Source organism: Protomyctophum parallelum (assembly GCF_964188405.1).
Source record: "Protomyctophum parallelum genome assembly, chromosome: 15".
NCBI classification, from domain to species: Eukaryota; Metazoa; Chordata; class Actinopteri; order Myctophiformes; family Myctophidae; genus Protomyctophum; species Protomyctophum parallelum.
The window spans coordinates 16,528,986-16,551,802 of record NC_139710.1 but is presented as its reverse complement, the minus strand read 5'-3'; the positions used below and the strand labels follow the sequence as shown (position 1 = coordinate 16,551,802).

The 22,817-nt window shown below is 43.9% G+C and overlaps 2 protein-coding genes across 2 annotated transcripts; one reads left to right on the top strand and one right to left on the bottom strand.

Annotated features, from left to right (window-relative positions):
- Positions 1 to 791: 791 nt before the first annotated feature.
- rnf180a (ring finger protein 180a) lies at positions 792 to 6,477 on the bottom strand (the record flags this gene model as incomplete). The annotated part of the gene is made up of 4 exons (XM_083783340.1): positions 792 to 997; positions 1,108 to 1,233; positions 2,253 to 2,490; positions 6,310 to 6,477. The coding sequence occupies 4 exons, from the start codon at positions 6,475 to 6,477 to the stop codon at positions 792 to 794; spliced, it is 738 nt and encodes a 245-aa protein (XP_083639466.1).
- Positions 6,478 to 13,464: 6,987 nt separating this feature from the next.
- htr1aa (5-hydroxytryptamine (serotonin) receptor 1A a) lies at positions 13,465 to 14,724 on the top strand (the record flags this gene model as incomplete). The annotated part of the gene is made up of 1 exon (XM_083783874.1): positions 13,465 to 14,724. One exon carries the CDS (start codon positions 13,465 to 13,467, stop codon positions 14,722 to 14,724), a length of 1,260 nt encoding a protein of 419 aa, XP_083640000.1.
- Positions 14,725 to 22,817: the final 8,093 nt, after the last annotated feature.

The following is a 22,817-nucleotide window of genomic DNA, read 5'->3' as shown; positions in this document are numbered from 1 at the left end:
ACTCAAGTAAAATGAAACATTACCATTTGAGTACTACTCAAGTACGAGTAAATCTGGTTAATACATTTGTCAAGTACATTTTCTTACTTGAGTAATTTGTACGGGGGGGACATTACTGCATCAACCTGATGCAGATATTAGTTGGGGACGAATCAGGAACAAATATTTGACCTAAACCAGATCACACTAGTCAATTTGGAACAAAGAAATGGCTTTCTGCCATGTGGGAAGCCTGGTGACGTGAGATCAATTCTATTTACTACACACACTCAAGAGCCTCTGCCAAGTATCTTGTATTATTTTATGTGGTTAACTGTGGCTACAATTAAGGCATGCCGTATATGGCAAGCAGTTAGTGTGGTACTTGGAAATGAATAACTCTGTCCTACAGTTGAGCCAGAGCATAACCAATGAACATTTTACAGAGTATACAAATATAATTTGAATACCTCACTGAATTGGAGCTCTTCCACTGATTGGTTCTTACAATATTAAGCGGTGCATAAATTATTTGTAAAGTAATCCCTGAAACCACAATATATTAGCAGATCCGGACCTGCCGTGTTATACAACCCATGTTATTATGAGCATCATGTGTATAGGCTGGGAACAGAGAACATGGATTCCCAAATGTCCCCCTGCACATTTACCCATTTCAATGCTTTATTGATGTGAGACAACAAGCTGGTACCCTGTAGTTGTTCTACCAAGCTATCCAACCTGCCCAACAGTCATGCACTGTCTCCTTATCTTTTCCTCTCTCTGTCCATCTTTTTGTCTTGCTAGGACTGTTAAAAAGAAGAGAAGAAGAGATAGCACAGGAAGCAGAAGACGAAGAAGCCAATCACCCAGTTGACGGAGTAGATGTAGATGATCACCATGTCCATGTCGAACCGCCAACCACGGGGGGAATCCTCAAAGTCCATTGCGTCCAGACGGTAGCCTCCTCCATGGGGAAACTGCCGTCGGGCAATGGGACTAGCTTGTCTCTGGAAGCCTGGGAATGGGGACAGATTGAGCAACTGGCCACATTCATAGTATAGTGAACACAATTGTTAATTCTCAACTGTGTCAAGGGTGTCTGATTTAAAGGATTGATAAACTTGCCTCCGAAGATGCGAAAAAGTTTCCGGCAGCTTGGGAGAGGCCACTTTGCACAACTTGCTTTTTGGAAGTTCTGTTTCCGAGAGAGGTACTCCTTTGGGAAGAATGTCCTTGCCGTTTGATTCAGCTCTGTAAGAGAGAGGCACATGAACAATCAGAAGATGAGCTCAGACTTAAGTGAAGGCCTCTTATCCTACTCCTTCTCTCCAGAGTCTGTTTAGATTATGCTTGATTTTATGCAATGTATTCAAGCAATCTGAGAAAAAGCACCATCTGCAGCAACACATAGGCCAGCTTCTTTTCACTCTATAGCTATCTCCTTCTGACCTTGGCTTTGGTAATCAACACAAGAATCTTATCTAAAATCCTTGCCACCTAATCACCACAGAGAGCCCTTAATGTGTCTGCTCAGCCACTCTGCTTTTTTGTCCCTGTCCCTCTCAGTCTCTCATTCCTACTACTAGAAGTAGGCCAAAATGAATCACGTAACATCATTAGGTATTCATAGATATATCCAAATCAGACTTGGATTGCTGTATGACATGATATGTCCCTATCTAATCAGCAACGACAGATTGTGAATATCAAGCTAGATATAAGAAAGTAAGGAATTAAAAAGAAGTAAGTTAACCTTAGGCACAATGAAAATAGGTCACTGAATGCAAATTGTGGTCGACAGAATATGTCGAAGAAAATCTTTATATAACAAACTTCATAATTTGTCATGCTACAGTATTATTAATGAATACTTGATCAAACTGCTAAACTGTATCCAAATAAAGGTGTGGAATTGTATTACATTATGTCGGCCGGGTCTAGATGACTCATCTGGCCAGAGCTGAGCCAACTGTTTGCTTCTCTCCCTATGGGGCACTTGCAGCTGAGTCCTCTCCACAGCTTAGATTTCAGATTTCATCTTTTTGTCTTCATTATCACCAAATGCTCCCTGAAGACTAGTATAGAAGCTCATGTTTGCATGTTGTAATGCCATAATGGATTATTTACACCTGATGAGCCAAGTACTGTATGACAACATAATTTATGCCTGATTGTCTACAGTATTGTGATCAATATGCCATATATCCATTTGTATAAATGTACTGTTGTTTGATAGTCTGCAGTAATCATTGCGCTTCAGTTTTAATTACCCTTTTGGAAGAAGACATGCGTGATGGCGGTTCTGCAGAGGGGGCAGGGGGTGTTGGTAGGGCTGTTCTTGGCCAGTGTCCTTAGACAGGGTTCACAGAAGATGTGGTTGCAGGGATGGCACATGTACGGGCTGAAGTACACGTCCAGGCACACGGCGCAGATATAACCCTCTCTGTCCCCTGCACTTAGATCCTCATCGTCCTCACTGCTGCTGCTGGACGGGTTCCCTGTCGAACTCTTTGTGTAAAAGGAGAGATATTAAGGGGAGAGATATTAACTGCCCCAAGGACAAATGCATTTTCCCCCTTTAAGGTCCTCTGACCTGACCTCCCTTTGAAGTATTTTTATAATTACAAAAACCTTTCCTGCATAGAGCAATTTCAGAAGGAAATCTGTGTTATTTTGTTCTATCGCCATGTATTTCTTTTAATGACTGTCAATACTGTATTAAAAGTGCAGTAAGTGATATGTGATTGTTAAAATAAGTGTTAAATAGCTCTATATTCTGATAGTAAACACAAAGTGTTTATTCAGCTCTTTCATAAACAGAAAATATACATTTTCAGGTCGGGGCTCCAACTTCATCCAATTAGGAGAGAGAACTTATACAAAGACAAAAGACGGAAAGACGAAACAAATGAGCAGACAAAATTGGAATTGGATCACAAGCTGATAAATTATCGTTGATTTCTCTACTGACTCGATGGGATTTGTAATTTATGGATTATTAAAGAGCTAGAGGAATCAGGCCCCTGTTACTGAAAAATGCTTTCTAGCAATGATTAGTATCACAATATAGAACATTTTTTTTTAAACAAAAAACATTGTTTTAACCTGAAATATAAAACAGTGTATGAGTTTCTCTGCCTCTTGGCCAGTTCACACTTGAAAAAGAGACTTCATTGTGATTTCAGTGTAATGACCAGTTTTGTGCCCAAGGGGAGCTCCAAGGACCTCTCTGTCACATGACCACTGCCTCCCAAGGAGTGTTTTTTTTAAATGGAACACACACAACAGAGCTTTTTACACAATCCCCCCAAATGGCATTCATTGCATAAATAATGCTATAGAGACACAGTGGCTATTGGTAGAGCAGTCAACGGTTTAGAATGTTACATATTTTATACAGTAATAGTATACACACACGCAATATAAAGTCCAGTTACACCTCGGCACATCTGTGTGTATATGGAGGATGCGCATATAAATGGACAGGACAATTGTGACGCATTGTCAATGCAGTAACCGCGGAAGGGAGTGACCCCTCTTTCACATGGAACTATGTTTTTGTGCTGCTGCTGGTGTAGTGATACTGGACAAAATAAATAGTTCCATGATGTGACAGAGGGGTCAAAGTTGATTGAAAGTTGCTCTATATGGTAGAAATAGACAATACAAATGATGCTAGTTTTGTGGATTCATTCATTTATTTTTAATGAGTGGCCCCCAGACGCCCACCACATGACCGGAATTATAATATTCACCAAAACCAGACCAGAACTCTCACCATGGGACTCAGGCTATCAATTAATACCTTTGCAAGGACTATAATATTAATATAGTCCTTTCAAAGGTATTAATTGATTGCCATCAGGGTTCGTTCAGATTTTTGGACTTATAGTTGTATGAAATGCTTGCCATATTATGAACGAACCCTGATTATATTTGTTTGTTCCTGAAAAACCTTCTTGGATATTTTCTTTTCAGCTGGCCTGTTCTATGCAGTGTCGCTGTGGCACAAAGTTGCATAATAGACACAATTCCATCAGCCAGAAACAGTGTGCTTATTATGTAATCACTCACTGTATCTATCCAAATTATGGAAGAACATTAGTTTATCAAATCAATCATACGTGATCTGTAGAATGAGGAATACATACTAAAAGTCTTAACAATCAAAGCAGCTGAGGTTTTCTTTTCATCAACTTAAAATTAGAAACCACCGTTTCCAATTTAGCAGTCGTAATAATTATTGTCTACTGCAGATCTGCAGTAGACAATCAAGCTGGAATCTGTTCTTTTGTGTGGGTCGTTTTTGAAGGGCTATCTGCCCAAGCCTCATCGTGCAACTAATTCAAATGTAACCCCACTTTAAACCACACAGACAATTGCCATTGAGATGAGCTGGCCGCTGATAATCCTGTTGTGAGTCACTGTCTACAACATGAACACATGCGGATACAAACATGCATGTAATGCACATGCAGTCGTGTACAGACATACACAACAATAGACTGAAAACATAATGATAATATTAAAGCTTCATCTGTTTATTTTATTTCTCTAAATATTTGTCCCACGATTTTCGGTGTGTCAATTGTGATGATGATTAAACAATAGACAATTGACACTGGGTGAAACAAATGGGTTACAAAAATGTAATCCTGGGCTCTACACTACCTCTGCCAACCTGGGGAGAGCAACGGGATGACCTCATTCTTCCTTCACTGCATGAGGAGTCCAAGCCACTTCTTTTCACCTGACAGGGGGGAGTTTCCCCAGTTGGACGTAGAGCGTGGAAAGAACACGTTATTTTAACCAGTTCCTTTCCCCTCCATCAGGTGCCCTGGCTGGCCAGGTGGAGGCAGTATAGAGACCAGGATTACTGCATGTTTTTTGTGAGGGTACCTACCCTAGGGGACACGGGGAGAACATTCAAACTCCACACAGGAAGGCCCTTTCGCCAACCCCACCTAGGGTATGGGCACTGATGGCACGGAGCAGAGAACACACCACAGCACCCACAGCGTTCCCAGCGGGAATCGAACTCGGACCTTCTAGCTGTGAGACGATAGTGCTACCGACTACGCCATCGTACGTAATTTACTTTCTCCCCCACACACACGCACACAAATACCATAAAGACATATAGACATGGGCTGTATTTTGCGTGTCTTATGTACCAGGTCTTATTACTTAACTTAAGACCTGGAGGCGTGATCAATGCCATTTGGCTATTCTGAGTGAGTGGCCAAAGTGCATTGACCACGCCTCCAGGTCTTAAGTTAAGTAATAAGACCTGGTACTTAAGACAAGCAAAATACAGCCCATAGTCTGTAAACTAAGTAAAAAAATTGCTTTTTCTACCAGAACAGAGCTAGTTTCCCAATTCCATGTAGGAAAAGAGTTATTGAAGCAGTCTTTCTTTCTGTGTTGGACTATGGAGATGTCATCTATAGAAAAGCTGCTCCTTCTGTCCTCAAGCCCTTGGATGCAGTTTATCACTCTGCTCTGAGATTTATACCTGGTGAACCTTATAGAACTCATCACTGCATCCTATATGACAGAGTGGGCTGGCCTTCCTTGGCCGACAGGCGAAATAAACATTGGTATCTGTTTGTTTTTAAAGGAATTGATGGGACTTTACCATTGTATATTAAAGCTCTGCTGGGTTGGAATCCTGTAACAAATAGGACACGCTCCAGTCACTGGCTCACACTAAAGGTTCCAAATGTAAACACAGAACTGGGGAAAACAGCCTTTTGTTTTAGTGCCCCAAACACGTGGAATGACTTACAGCTTAAATTAAAGATCTGCTCTCCCATTACACACGGTCAATTTAAATCTTTGATTGCAGACTTACTGTTCTATTTCGTTGTTTTTGTTTATTGCTTTGAAAATGTTGTATTATGTTGTACGCAACACGCACGCACGCACGCACGCACGCACGCACGCACGCACGCACGCACGCACGCACGCACGCACGCACGCACGCACGCACGCACACACACACACACACACACACACACACACACACACACACACACACACACACACACACACACACACACACCGCCTATAATGCTACAAGCTCTATCACTGCATGTGACACCTTGAACAATGAACTTGTAAATAGCATATCATTGCTAAAAACCCCAAACCAAACAATTGTACACTCAGTGCTCATTTGCAACTCTGAGAATGTACAAATGTATAACCAAACAAACCGGACAAGGTCCCTTTGCAACCTCATGAGTTAACCATATTATTTTTTACAGTGCACCATGTTTGGCTGTTGTGTGGTCTCCTCCCAACCCTCCTCCATACGTGTCTCACCTGTCTGTTTTCTTGCAGTTGACTCTGTCTCCATCTCTCCCTCCTCCTCTGCCTCCTCCTCAGACACCGCATCCTGTTTCTCTCTCTTTTACTCGTCCTCCTATCGGCCAGCGCCAGAGCAGAAGGTGTCAGCATCAGCGGGGTCAGGGTCTCCGACACACCACTCATCCCTTCCTCCACTCCCTCCTCTTCTTCCTCGTCTCCTTCTTCCACTTCCACTACCCCTTCTTCCTGCACCTCCTCCTCCTCCTCCTCCTCCTCCTCCTCTTCCTCCTCTCCCAGCTCAGAGCCTGCTGGAGGCCGGAGGCGTGTCTGGGACCCACGGCTGCTCCGCGTGGACTGGCCCGCCCCCTCCCCCGCCCTCACCGCTACCCAGAATGCATCTGGCTCTGTGGGGGTGTGACGCGTACTGCGATCAGGCACCCTGGCAGCCATTCTTGCTGATGGTCTTTGTGATGTCGAAGTTGTGGCTCCGTTCCTGATGGAAGATCGATATAAGCCGGAGGATGTGGGGCCCACGGCTGGTCGGGGCGACTGGGAGCCAGTGCGGGTGCTGCTCGTCTGCCTAGGAGAAGTTTGATCTCTCTGCATTCTCTCCAATCCCTGTTCCATCCCTCTCTGTTGAACGTAGGAGTAGTTCTCACACATAGTCCTTCTCCCTTCGTCTCTGGGTCTCTCTTGGTCCATTTCAGTTCTCTCCGTATTCCTCTGCATTCGCCTTTCTCGTTCCATGTCATCGTCCCTAACTCCAACACTCTCCTCACTTGCATCGTCCCTGTCACTGTTCCGCCCTCTCAGACCAACATTCTCCCTCTCCCTGGTCTGGTCCACACTGTGAGCCTTTCTGTGGGCTTTCCTCCCCGGCAGGGCAGGCCTCACCAGGTGCTCCACCACAGTGGAACTTCCTTCTCCAGCCGGGTTTGTACTCCTCAGGTGTACCTCCAGATATGGAGACTCGGCCACCCCTGTGCGTTGTCTCTCACCGCTCCCTCCATTGGTGTCTCCATCTCCACCACCTCCGCCTCTGTCTGGACCATGTACACAAGTGGCTCCCACACGGGAGCTCATGATGACGCTTTTACCTGGTCCAGCCCCGACCAGCCAACATGGCCTTATCCTTCGCCTGGTTCCCACTCACTTACCCTGTTTGCCCCTCACTCTGCCTCTCTCTAACTTGCTCTTTGACCTTTCACTCTTGCCTTCTGTCGCTTTCTCTTCTCCTCCCCTCCCCCTCCCCCCTCTCTCTGGTTGTGTCTGCAGTAGTTCTGGATGGCCTAGGTCGGAGCTCTTGTTCTGAGGGCTGAGCGAGGAGCCTTCCAGCTCAACGTCGACCCCCCGGTCATTAACAGAGGTGAGCAGTGTAACTCTCAGTCCTGTGCCATGTCCTGCCCCAGTTAGCTCCCCTGGGACATTCCACACTGTTGACAAAGCCAAAGCCCCCCACTGAGCCCCACTACAATGGGTGCAATGGGTCCCGGGAGGCCTATGAAAAACACACTGCTGTGCCGCAACAATATAGACACTGAACACACAAAAAAAGGTGAAATAACCAGAGTCACCTATTTTTCTCCAACTAACATGGTGTCAGCTTTTTCTCTTTCTGGTTGATCAGCAGGGCTGTGAATCAGTGTATACTGATTCATACTGTGTGTGTGTGTGTGTGTGTGTGTGTGCGTGTGTGTGTGTGCGTGTGTGCGTGCGTGCGTGCGTGCGTGCGTGCGTGCGTTCGTTCGTGCGTGCGTGCGTGCGTGCGTGTGTGGGGTATTGACCTTGTTGTCACAGGTCAATAATGGAGGTGAAACCTCCAATAGCCCTCTATTCCTGGCTGAGCCGCACATTTTGATGTATATTGCTGCAGTTTTCTCAACCGTGCATGGACAAATTTACGTTGTTTTGGAAAATTGGAGCATGAAGTGTACAAAGATATTGGCATCAAAATATCCTTGGACTACCAAAGTAAACTAGAAAAGCAGTTGTTGCAGAAACTGCGTGGGCTCGCTGAAAACCCGCAATGTACTGTATATGATGAAAATATGATAGAAAATGTATTATAAATGTATTATAGCTGAAGATTTCTTTTTTCAATTCCAACAAAAATGAACCATTGGACCGGCGCTGTGATGATGGATTGTGCCATATTCAGTCAGTGCCATCCCAGGAAGCGGCAGAGGTTTGAATGTGTTGTTATAGCAACCACAGATAGCACCTCTGTGTGAACCTATAAAGATCTGACCCTTCCTCATGCAAAAACTACAAAAGAAATAAATGTAAAAAGTCAAATACAATCATAAATAACTGCATAATGCAGATTTCTAGCACAAAGTATGTGGAAGTAGATGCCAAAAAAGTGGCTGTAGAGAACTAATGTGTGCTCACTCGAGCGAGCCCAAAACCCAGATGTTCTAAATATCTACAAGCTCACAGCACATCACATTCTAGATCTTTCTTTTCAAAATCTTTTTATTTTGGTTTTATAACAGTATGGGTGTCAAGTCACAGGTTCATAGAAAAATAATAAAACATCAGATTTTAGTATCAGTGGCTGAGGTAAACAAACGTACTGTATAAATCACAGAGATCGTGTAGATCTGCTGTTTTCGAATAGCCAAAGTATTAGGTAGTTAATTGACTTTTTGTATTAATAAATAATAAATTGAGTTTCTCTGTGAAAGTATGAAGGAATGGGGAGGGTCCAAAGTTATTATACTGTTATGCTGTTGCATCGAGCTCACAATAAGTGATAAAAAAACAAAAATCACACCTGTGTGAACTGAGCGGTGCAAATAGTACTGTACTGTATTACTCGTACTGTACTGCTCGTACTGTACTGTACTACTCATACGGCACTGTACTGTACTGTAGAACTCATACTGTACTGTGTACGGGCGGCGGTGGCTCAGGCGGTGGCTCAGGGGTAGAGTGCCTGGATGGTAACCGTAAGGTTGCCAGTTCGAACCCGGGCTCCCCCAGAGTTACTGTCGAAGTGTCCTTGAGCAAGACACTGAACCCCTAATTGCTCCCGATGTGCTAGTTGGTGCCTTGCATGGTTTCCGCTGCCATCGGTGTATGAATGTGTGTGTGAATGGGTGAATGTAATGCACAATCTCTGTAAAGCGCCTTGGATAAAGGCGCTATATAAATGCACCATTTACCATTTACTGTACTGTTGTAACCTCTGTGCCCAGAGTCACATTGTTTCTATGTATTTTTTGTTTGCTATGCTTCATTTGCATGTATTTTATAATTTTCTACCAATCCGCTGCTCTATGAAATTTTCCTATTCATCTGCTGGACTATATGCTACAAGAAGCCAGGGATGCATGTGTTGCTACGGCAACAAGCCGTGATTGAGAGACCCCGCCCACAGCTCACCTGGCTGATGGAGTGATGGGCAATCACAATGTTTGGGCCACCTGGAGAGTTTCACTCTGTCAGTCCAGAGTGGAGGTGAACAGAGAGACAGACAGGCTACTGGAGAAGCAAGAGGAATATTTTCTTGCCATTCTTTCCTTTTTGGATTATTCTCTGAATATTGGATTCTACCATTGGATTTAGAGACCTTCTTTTAGTTCTGGAGTTTGGATTTCGATTGAGGACGGACTTTGCGGAACGGTATAAAGGGTGGTAAGAAGAGACTTACCACTACACAGCATTGACTGGGTTCCATTTCATTTATTTATAAGAGGAGACTTACCACTACACAGCATTGACTGGGTTCCATTTGATTTATTTTTTTAAGTTTAGTGTTGGACAGTGCCAGGACAATTGAGATTTACACCCATTCTTTTTGAGGCAGTTTTATTTTATTTTGATTTCATTAAGTGAACGTTTTGCTATTGAAAACTTTATTTAGTTTTGATTTAATAAATTACAGTTAAACTTATTTACTGATTTCTTTAGTTATTCTTATTCTGAACTGACCCACCACCATTTTTGCTATAATTGGTTCCTTAATTGTTATTGTTGCAACCGCTGTACTGTACTGTACTGTACTGTACTGTACTGTACTGTACTGTACTGTACTGTACTGTACAGATTTTACGGGGGCCAGTTTCGAATTGCAGCTGTCCGTAGGTGCCTTTTGAGAGCGGTTTTGAAGGAGTCAAGGTTCAAGGTTCTTTATTATTTGTCTCCTGAGGAAGAAATTTGTCCTAGACAAAGGGCCCGCATGCAAGCGTAGCCCTTATGTCCATGTCGCCGCAGTGCAGCGCCAAAAACAAGGGATTCACATGTCTTAATGACTGTTGGTAGGGCGTTCCACATTTTGGTGGCATAGGAGCGAAAATAATTTAGTCCCTTGTTTGTGCCGAATCTGGGTTGTACATGGTTTGTTGCACTCCCTCTGGTGTTGTGGGTGTGGACTTCCCATTGCAAGATGCTGTACTCTGTCGTCGACCCTAAGCCATCCCAGCCTGTCAAAGTGGGCAGGCGTGAAGTGGGTTCGTGGGGTGAGGCCAAGTAGGAGCCTGACCAGTTTGTTTTGGGAGGTCTGGAGCCTTGTTTTAAGGGCCTTTGAGGTGCTGTGGTACCAAGAGGTGCATGTATAGTCAAAGAAACCTTGTACGAGGGCTCCTGTTAAGGTCTTCAAGGTGTTTTTGTTGACCAGTGAGGAGATCCTGTAAAGGAATCTTGTTCTTTGATTGACTCTTTTTGATTACTATTAGTGTGTGTGGGCTCAACTTGTGCGTGCATCCCAACATGTTACTGACCAATATATAGTCAGTCTGCATTGGCCCAAAATGATCCATTTATAGTATCCTATATCGCCTATAGGTGCATACATGACGTGTGTATATGGTGTGTGTGTGTGTGTGTGTGTGTGTGTGTGTGTGTGTGAGTGATGTGCGGGTGTGGGATGTGTGGGATAGTGCATACAGGGGGTCTACTCTGTTGAATGAAGGTTAAGTTAATGATTAACTCACAGACCCTAGGGGTACATGCACACTCACGCACAACACATACACACATACAGATATTGCAGTTAAGCACATGCACATAATTTGGAAGGGACCTTTTGACTTTATATGTATATTGTTTGATGCTTGATTGATAATTGATGACTCCATTGTAGGGAGCAACTACCAGCTGTGAGTGTGTGGGGAACATGCCAACAGTGTGAGGGTTTGTTTAGAGTACTCTGCTTTATCATTGTTTATATAATGTGGATAATTGGTTGAATAATATGTGACACTTTAAGTGTGTATGTGAAATGTGATGTCTCTGGACATCCACTTCCACTCAGTCAACCTATGACTGTGGAGGTGGCAAGACCTAGGGCTCCATTTTCGTTCGATCTTTCTAAATACACTGTTTGGGGATTTAGCAGTGGGGAAGGGGTGTTCCCCCACTAAAGTTGGTATTTTGGTTACCTGTCTAAGGGCTCCATTGGCATCACCGTTAAACCCCTTATCATTCATTACCCATGCATAATTTTCATTTGACCAACAACAACAAACTGGTCAGGGCCGGCTACTACTTGGCCTCACTCCCTGAACCCACCGAACCCCTGCCCATTTTGATAGGCTGGAATGGCTTAGGGTTGACGACAGAGTACAGCATCGTGCAACAAGATTTGATACACCACCAATATATACATATGTGTATTATTTGTGTATACCTGTGACGGGTAACCTGTCCAAATACTTCCTTAATGTCAACGAAGTCCACAATCACAACACCAGAGGGAGTTCAACAAACCTGCATAAACACATGAAAAACTTGAAACAAAAATCATGGCACTCCGAGTCCCCCCCCACCCCTTTCTCCCCAGTACGTTTTTCCCCTTTTTACTTTCTTTCTTTATATGATTTCCTGATCTTCTTTTTAGAAGTGTAAAACAGTCCACTGAGCTTCTCCACAGTAGCTTATTATATGAGAAAAGAGTAGCGCCTATATGTTGCAGCCATGCGGTGACTGAGTGTCTGAGGGTTTATTTATTTGCAGTGATCTGCAGCCTGATATCTCCACATGCAGGGTCAGTCCTGTCCCGCTGAGAAAGGCTCACGCTGAAACGCGTCTGTGTATCCGTGCTGCCCATGCCTTGTAATAAAGCAGAAGATTTTGAAGTGAGTGCTGGTCATCTTGTTATTCTTATCGTATTTTATTTTAACCGTGGAACGCTAAAATACTATAGTTTGACGAGTGCTCGCAGTTAGGGTCCTATCCCTGTCAAGCTGCAAATGTGGAATCTGTCAAATATGTTGTGTTTTTTTTTTTAAATCTCCCTCTCTCACACACACGCACACGCGTGTGCGTGTGCTGCTAGTGTGCCGGCTCAAACTGACTGCTTGAAGTGTGCCAAATGCTCGCCAGGAGTCCATGCAGTACCCGCCATGTCCAGAAGATGGCAACAGGCGTCCGCTCTGGACTGGAGCGTGGTGCTGTCCTTGGTACTGAATCCACTTGCTTGTTTTAACATGTTGCTTCTTTCCCCCACATGATGAGACGCGACTTTAACGCTTTGTCCTTTATTTGACGTGCATGTCTCAAGTCGTAGCCTATTTAATTACTATTGTGTCCCGATTGCTGTTCAACGTTGTTTTAATTTAAAAGCGGCTTAATTGAGTGAAAATAATGAAAAAAAATATTTTAACGACAGTCGAGGAAATCTGACCAGTGTCTGAATGTTATTATTTAAGCAATGTTATTTGTACTTGGGCACAACACTATTAATTAAAAACTAAATGTAATCCACTAAAAAAAAAGTATATGAAAGGGGAACCTAAAAGTCTGGAGACGTGCAAAAGAAGGAAAAGCAGAGGAGAGCTCTCACCTCCCCATCGGTTGTCTGCAACAGAGGACCGAGTGCACATGTAGGAACAAAACTCCAGAGCGACCTCCTCGCTGTCTGACGTATCCCAAGCTACTTGTATAAATGAATTCACGGCGTCACCGTGCAGGCTCAGATGACTCGCAGTATCAGTGAGTCAACAGGCTATAACAGTCACAGCCCGGCCCCACACACACATAAAACACGTCTGCGTCATGCGTCCCAAGAGCGACAGTACCGAGTCGGAAACTCCGATGGACCCTGACAGTAAGCACAACAGTATACCGGTGGCGTGAGGGACTGACTATAGCTACCGCGCTCCCCCTGTTGCTTGTTCCCTCTGTCGTGGACAAGTGCGCCCTGAGCGCGCCGGGTGAGGGTGAATTATGGATTTCACGACAAGCACCAATGGCAGCAATGCGACCACCAGGTTTCCCGACGTCGTTGCCGACTGGGACGGGATTGACAACGGCACAGCGTCTGGGTCTCCCTCTCAGCCGGACCTGAGTTACCAGATTATCACCTCGCTATTCCTGGGGGCCCTAATCCTCTGCTCCGCATTTGGGAACTCGTGCGTCGTGGCTGCAATCTACCTGGAGAGATCGCTCCAGAATGTGGCCAACTACTTGATCGGTTCTCTGGCCATCACAGACCTCATGGTGTCGGTTCTGGTGCTGCCCATGGCGGCCCTCTATCAAGTTCTAAACAAATGGACCCTGGGGCAGGCGGTCTGCGATATATTCATCTCCCTGGACGTATTGTGTTGCACATCATCCATCCTGCATCTGTGCGCCATTGCCCTGGACAGGTTCTGGGCCATAACAGACCCCATTGACTATGTCAACAAGCGAACACCGAGGCGAGCTGCGCTTCTGATTAGTGTGACTTGGTTGGTCGGTTTCTCCATCTCAATTCCTCCTATGTTAGGCTGGAGGAGCGCCGAAGACAGGGCTGACCCTGACGCCTGCACAATAAGCCCGGACCCGGGCTACACAATCTATTCCACTTTCGGGGCTTTTTACATCCCCCTTATTCTCATGCTGGTCCTGTACGGGAGGATATTCAAGGCGGCTCGGTTCCGAATTCGAAAGACAGTGAAGAAACCAGAGAAAGCAAAAGTGTCAGACAAGTGCGTAACTTTGTCCCCGGTGGTATTTCACAAGAAACCCAACGGAGAAACCGCGGCTAGGACCAGCAGCATAGGACCCAAAACCAGCCCCCCGTGCGTAAACGGCGCGGTGAAGCTGCACGGAGCGCAGTGCGAGTCGTTGGAAATCATCGAAGTTGTTCACAACTCAAAGACTCATCTGCCTCTGCCCAACACGCCGCAGTCCTCGCAAGGGCATGAGCACATGAACGAAAAGAATGTTGATGTGAAGCGGAAAATAGCGCTCGCCAGGGAACGTAAAACGGTCAAGACGCTGGGGATCATCATGGGGACATTCATCTTCTGCTGGCTGCCGTTTTTCATTGTGGCGTTGGTACTGCCTTTCTGTGCGGAGAGCTGCTATATGCCCGAGTGGCTGCGCGCCGTCATAAACTGGCTGGGCTACTCCAACTCCCTCCTCAACCCTATCATTTATGCTTACTTCAACAAAGACTTTCAAAATGCTTTCAAGAAGATCATCAAATGCAGATTCCATTAAGCTGGCAAAAGTCCTGCCATTTGTGTTTGTGTTTACTTCATTTTAACAATTGATTTAAAGGACAGACGGAAATGTAACATTTGACTGCAGACTGTGTGAAATGCCAAAACAAATACTTTCAGGGACAGTCTCCTTTAATTGACTGAAGTCTGTTTAAAAAAGAAATCTGGCATCCTCAGCAACTGATGATAACAAGAGACAAGACAGTGACCTTTTTTTATACTGTGCAACCTCCTGTTTATTCAATGTGTAGCTAGCCTGTATGTATAGGCAACCATCATTGTGTTACCATGAGGTGTCATAGGTTACAGTGTGCTGAAATCTGAATCCATGCATTCCATCAGATGACCAGAGCAGTGTTTCTGTCCCATATCATGAGCTTTGTAGCACTGAAACAATAAAAGCAATGGAATTAAATCATTGATAAACAGCAGCCCTCCTTTATAAAAACACACTGAGCAAGGTCCAGTCCAGGGCATGAAAACATATCATGAGATGTATGTCCTGATCTAGTAAATAATATATTTCATACACCTAGCTACTTCCAATCTCAAATGATCTTGAGCCAATAAAAAAGAGCTGTATAATACATTTCTTTGACAGGCCATATTGATGTGAGATATTGAACAGTGTGAGTAGGTTATCAGTTATTGGTGAATTTGATCTCTATAGTGGATGTTATCCATCTTTTACAGTACCATCTCAATCTGAGAGCAAAACCAGATTATTAATTATCTATAAAATAGAGGCCATGAATTGCACTTATTTCATGAGTTATTTGTTGAGCTTTACCATGCCCCCCCCCCTTGTCCCTCAGTGTACTGTTTGTCTGTGATAAAAAATTACAGCAAGACACTGAAATAGTGAGAAACAGAGAAAGCAAGACAAAGACAAAGACGTTCCTTCCATTTATTATGGGCCTGTATCGTAGCATATGACCAAATTTGGCAGCAGACAGTAAGCTAGAACTAATTTGCCGCAAGGTTTATGCAATTAGTAAAGCAATCAGACTCACTTACAGTAGGAGTAAGAAAACAAACAAGGCATTTGCTCCAGTCCACATTTAGGCCAACCAATAAATATGATGAAAACAAATGAGGAAGGAGTGAGGAATAAAAATTCACTAGCCTACACAAGGGAAGATGAATGAACAAAATAAATGCCAGAACAGCACAACTAACCTTTGACTCTCCAATAATGAAGCAAGAGATATAGTCACAGTGCAGGGATTATGGTTCAAAGGCAACTCATCAAACAAAAGGACTGGTGGCGTTAAGACTAAACAGCGTGCTTGATGACATGACGAGTCGATGAGAATTTCTGTGACATTCAAGATACGCTTGTACTAAAAATCGAAGCTACATACTGTAATTCAACAAAGGCATAAAATAGGTGTGATAACTGCAAAAATCAACAACATTCTACCATAAAAGATAATGTGCTTACAGGGCTGTGTCTAAATAAAAAGTATTAAGTGTTATATGCACAAGCATCCATCCTAAATTAACAAAATAAAAGTTAACGCGGGCTAGGACACACGTAACTGTCCTATTTGATTCGTACATGAACTTCCAATTTAGAATACAACAAGATGCCACTCGTTTTTGGATTGAATATAAGCCTATATAGGCATTCCAGTCTTGCATAGCCGGACGATCAATAGGCAGAGATCTATGTTCTGATAAGTTCTGCCAGTGCTGTAGGTTCACACAGGGTTTAGTTAGTGAAGTAAACAAAGTAACGTACTGTAGTTAAGTACAATTTTGAGGTATTTGTAATTTACTTGAGTATTTATAGCCTCGGAGGCCACAGACGTTTTGTTAAAGTATTTACAATTTACAATACATCTGCTTCGCTTATCTCGGAATAGATCACATAAAAACATTTATCAAGAAACATGCGTAAGCTAAGAAAGTAACAGTGGAATATCTATATAATGAAGCTATACATATAAACTATACATCTATACTACTATGCTATACATATGTACTATGACGTGCTATGACTACATACAATGCAATTATAGTGCTGTCTACATAACATGCTATAAGTCTGTATGAAATGCTATCTAAGTCTACAGAAATGCTATCTAAGGGGGTGGGGTAAGTGCTATGGGCCATGATGGAGTCTGAAAAGGTGGGGTTTCAGACTACGGCGGAAGATTGTCCGTGTGTGTGTGTGTTCATTCATTCATGGGAAGAGGAAATGAAAGATGCTTTGATTGGCAGTTAAGGGGCTGGAAAAAAATACAGAACAAAAGAACATTTTACTTTTTTTTTGTTTGGTCACCTTCCAACTAACAGCAGGGCTCTTTCGCTCGCACGCATGCACGCATTAAAAGTCCATAGACTTGGCTGCCATATGATGTAATGTCCGAAAGCTAGAAGTTGGAGGGACTGGTTCCCCTCAAAAAAAAGGGAAAAAAAGAGAAAAACACACCATTATATAGTGCATATATGACTACATAAAATGTCTTACTATAAACTGCGACAACCCTGGGGTTGTCAGGGTTACTAACCTGGTTGTCATGGTAACTAATCTGGTGTCTGTCTTCAAGTGATTGGGGGTCGGGGGAATGTCATCAGTGGAGATCTGGCCCACCTGGATTTGCGTCTATATACTGCAAGAGGCTGCTGGGCCAGCTTCCATTCTCTCTCACCATGGAGCTCTCATGGGAACACTCCAGCCTGTTAGGGTTTTGTTGGTTAAACTATGCTATAGACACACAGACACACTCCATACGGTAACACTCTACTTAAAGAGCGTGTAAACAGGAAATGCCTTGTCTGGGCGTTTCCTGTTGAGAGCATTTTTTTGTAGGCAGCACACGCTAAGGTGAGTTTCAGTGACCACCTTAACCTCCACTGGTTGGTTCCCAATGGGAACTGGTTCAGTTCTTTTTGGTTTTTAGACCATGAGCCAGAGCTCCAAAATCAGTGGGCAAACTATACCCTATATTAAATTGTTTATAGGATCAATACAAGTAAATTAATACATGATAACCCTTCCACAGTAGTAGCTTTTTCATATTTTTTATTATTTTGCATATTTTCCTACATAATGCCTCATTTCATTTCCATATTTAAACATGTAAAATTTGTAATACAATTAATCATTGTACTCAATTGGGGTAGTTTAATGGTGATAACAATCTAATATAGGTATCGTTTTGCCCACTCAATTCATAATTAACGTTTCAATTTTGGAGCTCTGGCTCATGGACTAAAAACCAAAAAGAACTGAACCGTTTCCCACTGGGAACCAACCGGTGGAAAAGGTGCCTGAGTGATGTCATCAGAGTCACTGATGGCAGAAGACTGGTGTAGATATAGGGATTATGCCATGGTACACCAGTCTTCTGATTCTACACTATACGCTAGACTAGAGTGCACTGCCATCTTTTGGGCAGTGTGCCATGCTATACTATAGGCCTAGAGTGCTTTGCCATCTTCTGGCTAGAATAAGTAGTTCACACACACACACACACACACACACACACACACACACACACACACACACACACACACACACACACACACACACACACACACACACACACACACACACACACACACACACACACATTTTGATTTCTTTATTTGAATCCACAAATTACAATTCATTTTACAAGGAAACAAATATAATGGGGTTGACAGTTCATGTTCACTTAAGGATACACATGGCACCTCCTTCTCCACACAGACAAACTGCCTATAACAGCCGAAACAGAACAGTATTTGGTAAGTTGTTTGGCTTTGCTTTTTGTCATGCCAGCTATTCTTAGGCCACTCATGGTCAGTTTATGCACATGGCCCAGGCTTCCGAATATCAGTATGGCAAATCTACAGCGATACCCCAAGTTTGTTATACTTCCAAGTAATGGTTGATACTTAGAATATTTATCTTGGAATGCCTGGTCCATGTACAAATCAAAGACACAGCCCACCTCCAGAATCAGGACCTCCTTGTGACTGGTGTCAACAAAGACAACATCAGGTGTATTCGGGATGTTAGCAAAGACATTGCATGCACAGCTAAACCAATCTGGTAACACTCTTGAATGTTTATACATTGCTGCACTAGAAGGCACATACTTTCGAACTGCATCAGAACTAGGTCAACAATCCGGTCGTGGCGAGCAATATACAAGTTTTTGTATGCACTACATCCATTTGTTATGTGTGCGATGGATTCTAGGTGTTGTTCAGAATCATGATGGTTTATACAGAGTGGAGTGTGGGTGTCGGGATACCAGATTGACAGATTGTACTTGGTTGGTAATACTTGCAGTCTTGCTTTGATGGTGAATTTTAAAACATCCTCCCCAATAGCAGCTTTTTTGTACATCGAATGTGAAACAGAGTGATCAGCTGAATCAACACAGGCCAACTTTCCCTGCAGTCGAAGGCCACGCCAATGTTCTTTGGCTTCAGTCTGTTTCGTGCTAAGCAGAACCCTTCTTGCCGTTTCTTCCTGTAGTCTACTGTCCGCTCCCTGGTGGGTGAGAGTAGCCTTCACTACCACGCTGGAGTCTGTAATTAATCCATCAGAGATGGGCACATTTACGTTGTTTTTTGCCCATTTTAGCTGGACTCCTGTCCGATGGCAAAGGTCGCTGAGATCTGGCCAATCAGACCAGACCCCGAAGCCCTTGGCTTGTGAGTCCAGTTTCCCAGAGTCTTTCCTCCTAAAGCCTATAGGAAGTTATTCTGGTCTGCAGCAGCCAGGGGTACCTTCCTCCTGCGCGCGCGCGCGCGCGCGCGCGCACGCGCACGCGCACACACACACACACACACACACACACACACACACACACACACACACACACACACACACACACACACACACACACACACACACACACACACACACACACACCTGCCCTCTGCAGTAATCTAGTCTAAAGTGATGTCTCATTTCTCTCCAAAAGCCCTTGAATATGGTCATTATGGTAATCTCACACTTCATATCGCACACACCATACCAACTTTCATTAGCCCTCAAAAAAAGATTACAAATAAATAATAATAATTATTATTATTAATGTAATAAATGTAATAATACATCTTTGAGGGGCCCGCGGGATGCCAGTTGAATACCCCTGTACTATTGTATGTCGTCAAACCATGAAAAACGATATACTACAGTATGTCGTTTTTCATGATTTTTCATAATTTTCTTTAATCCTAGAAAATCATGAAAAACTACATACTATAGAATGTCGTCGAAAACCGTGATAAATAATACTAGAGACATACTATAGTATAATTTGGAACCAACTCCAGACAGTCCCTGGACTTCACTTTGAGAACCACTACAATAATACATGTATATGCAAAACACAATGAGCAGAAAATAAATTAAAATAATAAAAAAAGAAATAATAAAAGTGTAAATACAACACAGGGCACTGCAGGTTTTGTTGTTTAGGCCTACAGGTCGAAAAACAATCGCATAATAACATTCACATCAGCCAGGGTGCGGGCTTCTATCCCCATTTCACAATGCAATAGACCCCTGGGAGATGGATTGCTGTGCAACACCTACCATCAGCTCCCATACTTACCGCATGACTTCAAGCTGTGCTCCTCATGCGCTGAGTTGGACATTCCCAGGATCAAACCCGACTGAGCTACTGAACACCAACATACATACATATTTATTGTGGGCCTAAATGGGCCTATAATGCATTATAATTGCATTTATAATGCATTGTAATGTGCTTATAAGGCATTATAACATTCGTTATAAATGTGTAATTGTCACTGTAAGTGTTGACGTCCTCCAGTGGGGGCTGGGGGGTGAGCCCGTAAGATACAACAGCCCTACGGCCCCCAGTGGGGGCTGGGGGGTGAGCCCGTAAGATACAACAGCCCTACGGCCCCCAGTGGGGGCTGGGGGGTGAGCCCGTAAGATACAACAGCCCTACAGCCCCCAGTGGGGGCTGGGGGGTGAGCCCGTAAGATACAACAGCCCTACGTCCCCCAGTGGGGGCTGGGGGGTGAGCCCGTAAGATACAACAGCCCTACGTCCTCCAGTGGGGGCTGGGGGGTGAGCCCGTAAGATACAACAGCCCTACGTCCCCCAGTGGGGGCTGGGGGGTGAGCCCGTAAGATACAACAGCCCTACGTCCTCCAGTGGGGGCTGGGGGGTGAGCCCGTAAGATACAACAGCCCTACGGCCCCCAGTGGGGGCTGGGGGGTGAGCCCGTAAGATACAACAGCAGTGATAAGACAGAAATTTGCATCTCACATGCAGCATCAGTCAGGATTTTGTTGTTTTTTTGTTTTGTAGTTGTTCTAAAAGTGCCAAAGTTTTGTAGAGATAAATGAGTGTTTCTGTGCAGACAGATGGATTTTTGGAATATCAAACAGTGTGACTTTCATGACACACAATCACAACAGGAGGCCCTCCTGGGGTGGGGGGCATTTGTCTGGGAAAACGTGCAGTTGCCTGCATGATTCAGAGAGGTGTTATTCATATGGGTGTCTGTGTCTGCATGCGTGCATTTGGTCAGTCAACAAAGTCAAACAACGAGAGAGAGAGAGAGAGAGAGAGAGAGAGAGAGAGAGAGAGAGAGAGAGAGAATACGCCTGAGTGAGACTGGTTATCTGTGATACCATGTGATGTGAAAATGTACTGACTTAATTACTTGAGCATAATGGATAATCCCATATACAGAGTGATAAGCTGGAGGGAGACATCCTCAGAGTGAAAAGGGCTGTGAAGTGTGAATTTAAAGGATGTACAAGGACAGACATAGGCCTTGGGGCTTTTGTTGAAGAGTGTGAGCCTATGTGTCTTCCTACAGACAATTTCTTTTCACATATTAATACTATTCACATTTCTGTGAAAAGAAAATTTACAACTATATTGTCCCCACTCCTTTGGGTGTATTTTGTGTCACAGTACTATTGCACATACTGCAGTGTACATGAAAATTGTCATGTGCATTTATAACCCATGGAAAAGTGCCATTAATACAGTTAGGGGCTAGGAAGCATTTAGGGGTTAAAGCGTCTTAATTGCTCAGCAGCTCAGGGACACATGATATAGAGGCACTGGGGCGCTAAACGATGACCTTTTCTGTTGCACAGGTGGCCTCGCCTCTGCGTTTAAATAACACCACAGGGAGCTCCCCTCATCTCCCCAAAATGTGCCTCAAACATGCATTCTACTATGCTGCTGCTGCTGCTATTTAAATACAGTTGAGTGAACATCTTCGAACACATCCCCTGCCCCCCGCCCCCCACCCTGCAGCTGTACAGCTGCTACAGCTGTACAGCTGAATTTGTATGCACATTGTACAAATGCAAGTGTATGAATGTGCTTTTACATTTGCATGTTTCAGTTAATATGTGCATTTGCTGTTTATGATTGATTCTTGGGAGAGGTGCTGGTGTGTGTCTGTACTCTGTTATGCATATGGTTGGTAACTGTGTCCTGTGTCTTTTGGTCTATATGTGACAATGCATTTGTGTGCTTGTGTTTGTGTCAGTGATGTGCCTGTGTGTTTCTGTGTGTCTTTGCATGTGCGTGCGTGCATGTCTGACCATCCATGTAACTAATGTCAGTAGACAGCAGCAGTGCCGCCCCCATGGCCTGCATGGCCTCATGTATGATTTATACTTGGCTGCGTGCTGAGTCGCACATTGAACATAGCCGATCTACAAGCTCATAAGGAGCTGTGTCACAAGGCGTTGTGTGCTTGTAGATCTGTTATTTTAGCGCGCAACACCGGCATACAACTACGTATACATCAGGCTTTAGTCTATTCTATTAGTCTCTGTCACAGCCCAGCTCCAGCTCTGGTGTTGTAATGGATAAGAGGCCCCTGACTCTTCATCATCCACACACTAAACTGCACATATAGGCCAATTAGATAAACACATAGCCAGCCATATACTGTAGCAGCCTGATGTCTCGTACTCTGGCCATACGAGAATAGAATACGGAGACAATGCATAGAAATTGCCATCTATTTATGCAATGGTTATACTGAAACTGTACATTGTAAAATTGTAGTGGGTAGAGGAAGAGGGAGAGTTTATATACATGTACCAGTATATTATATAAACTTCCACACCATGACT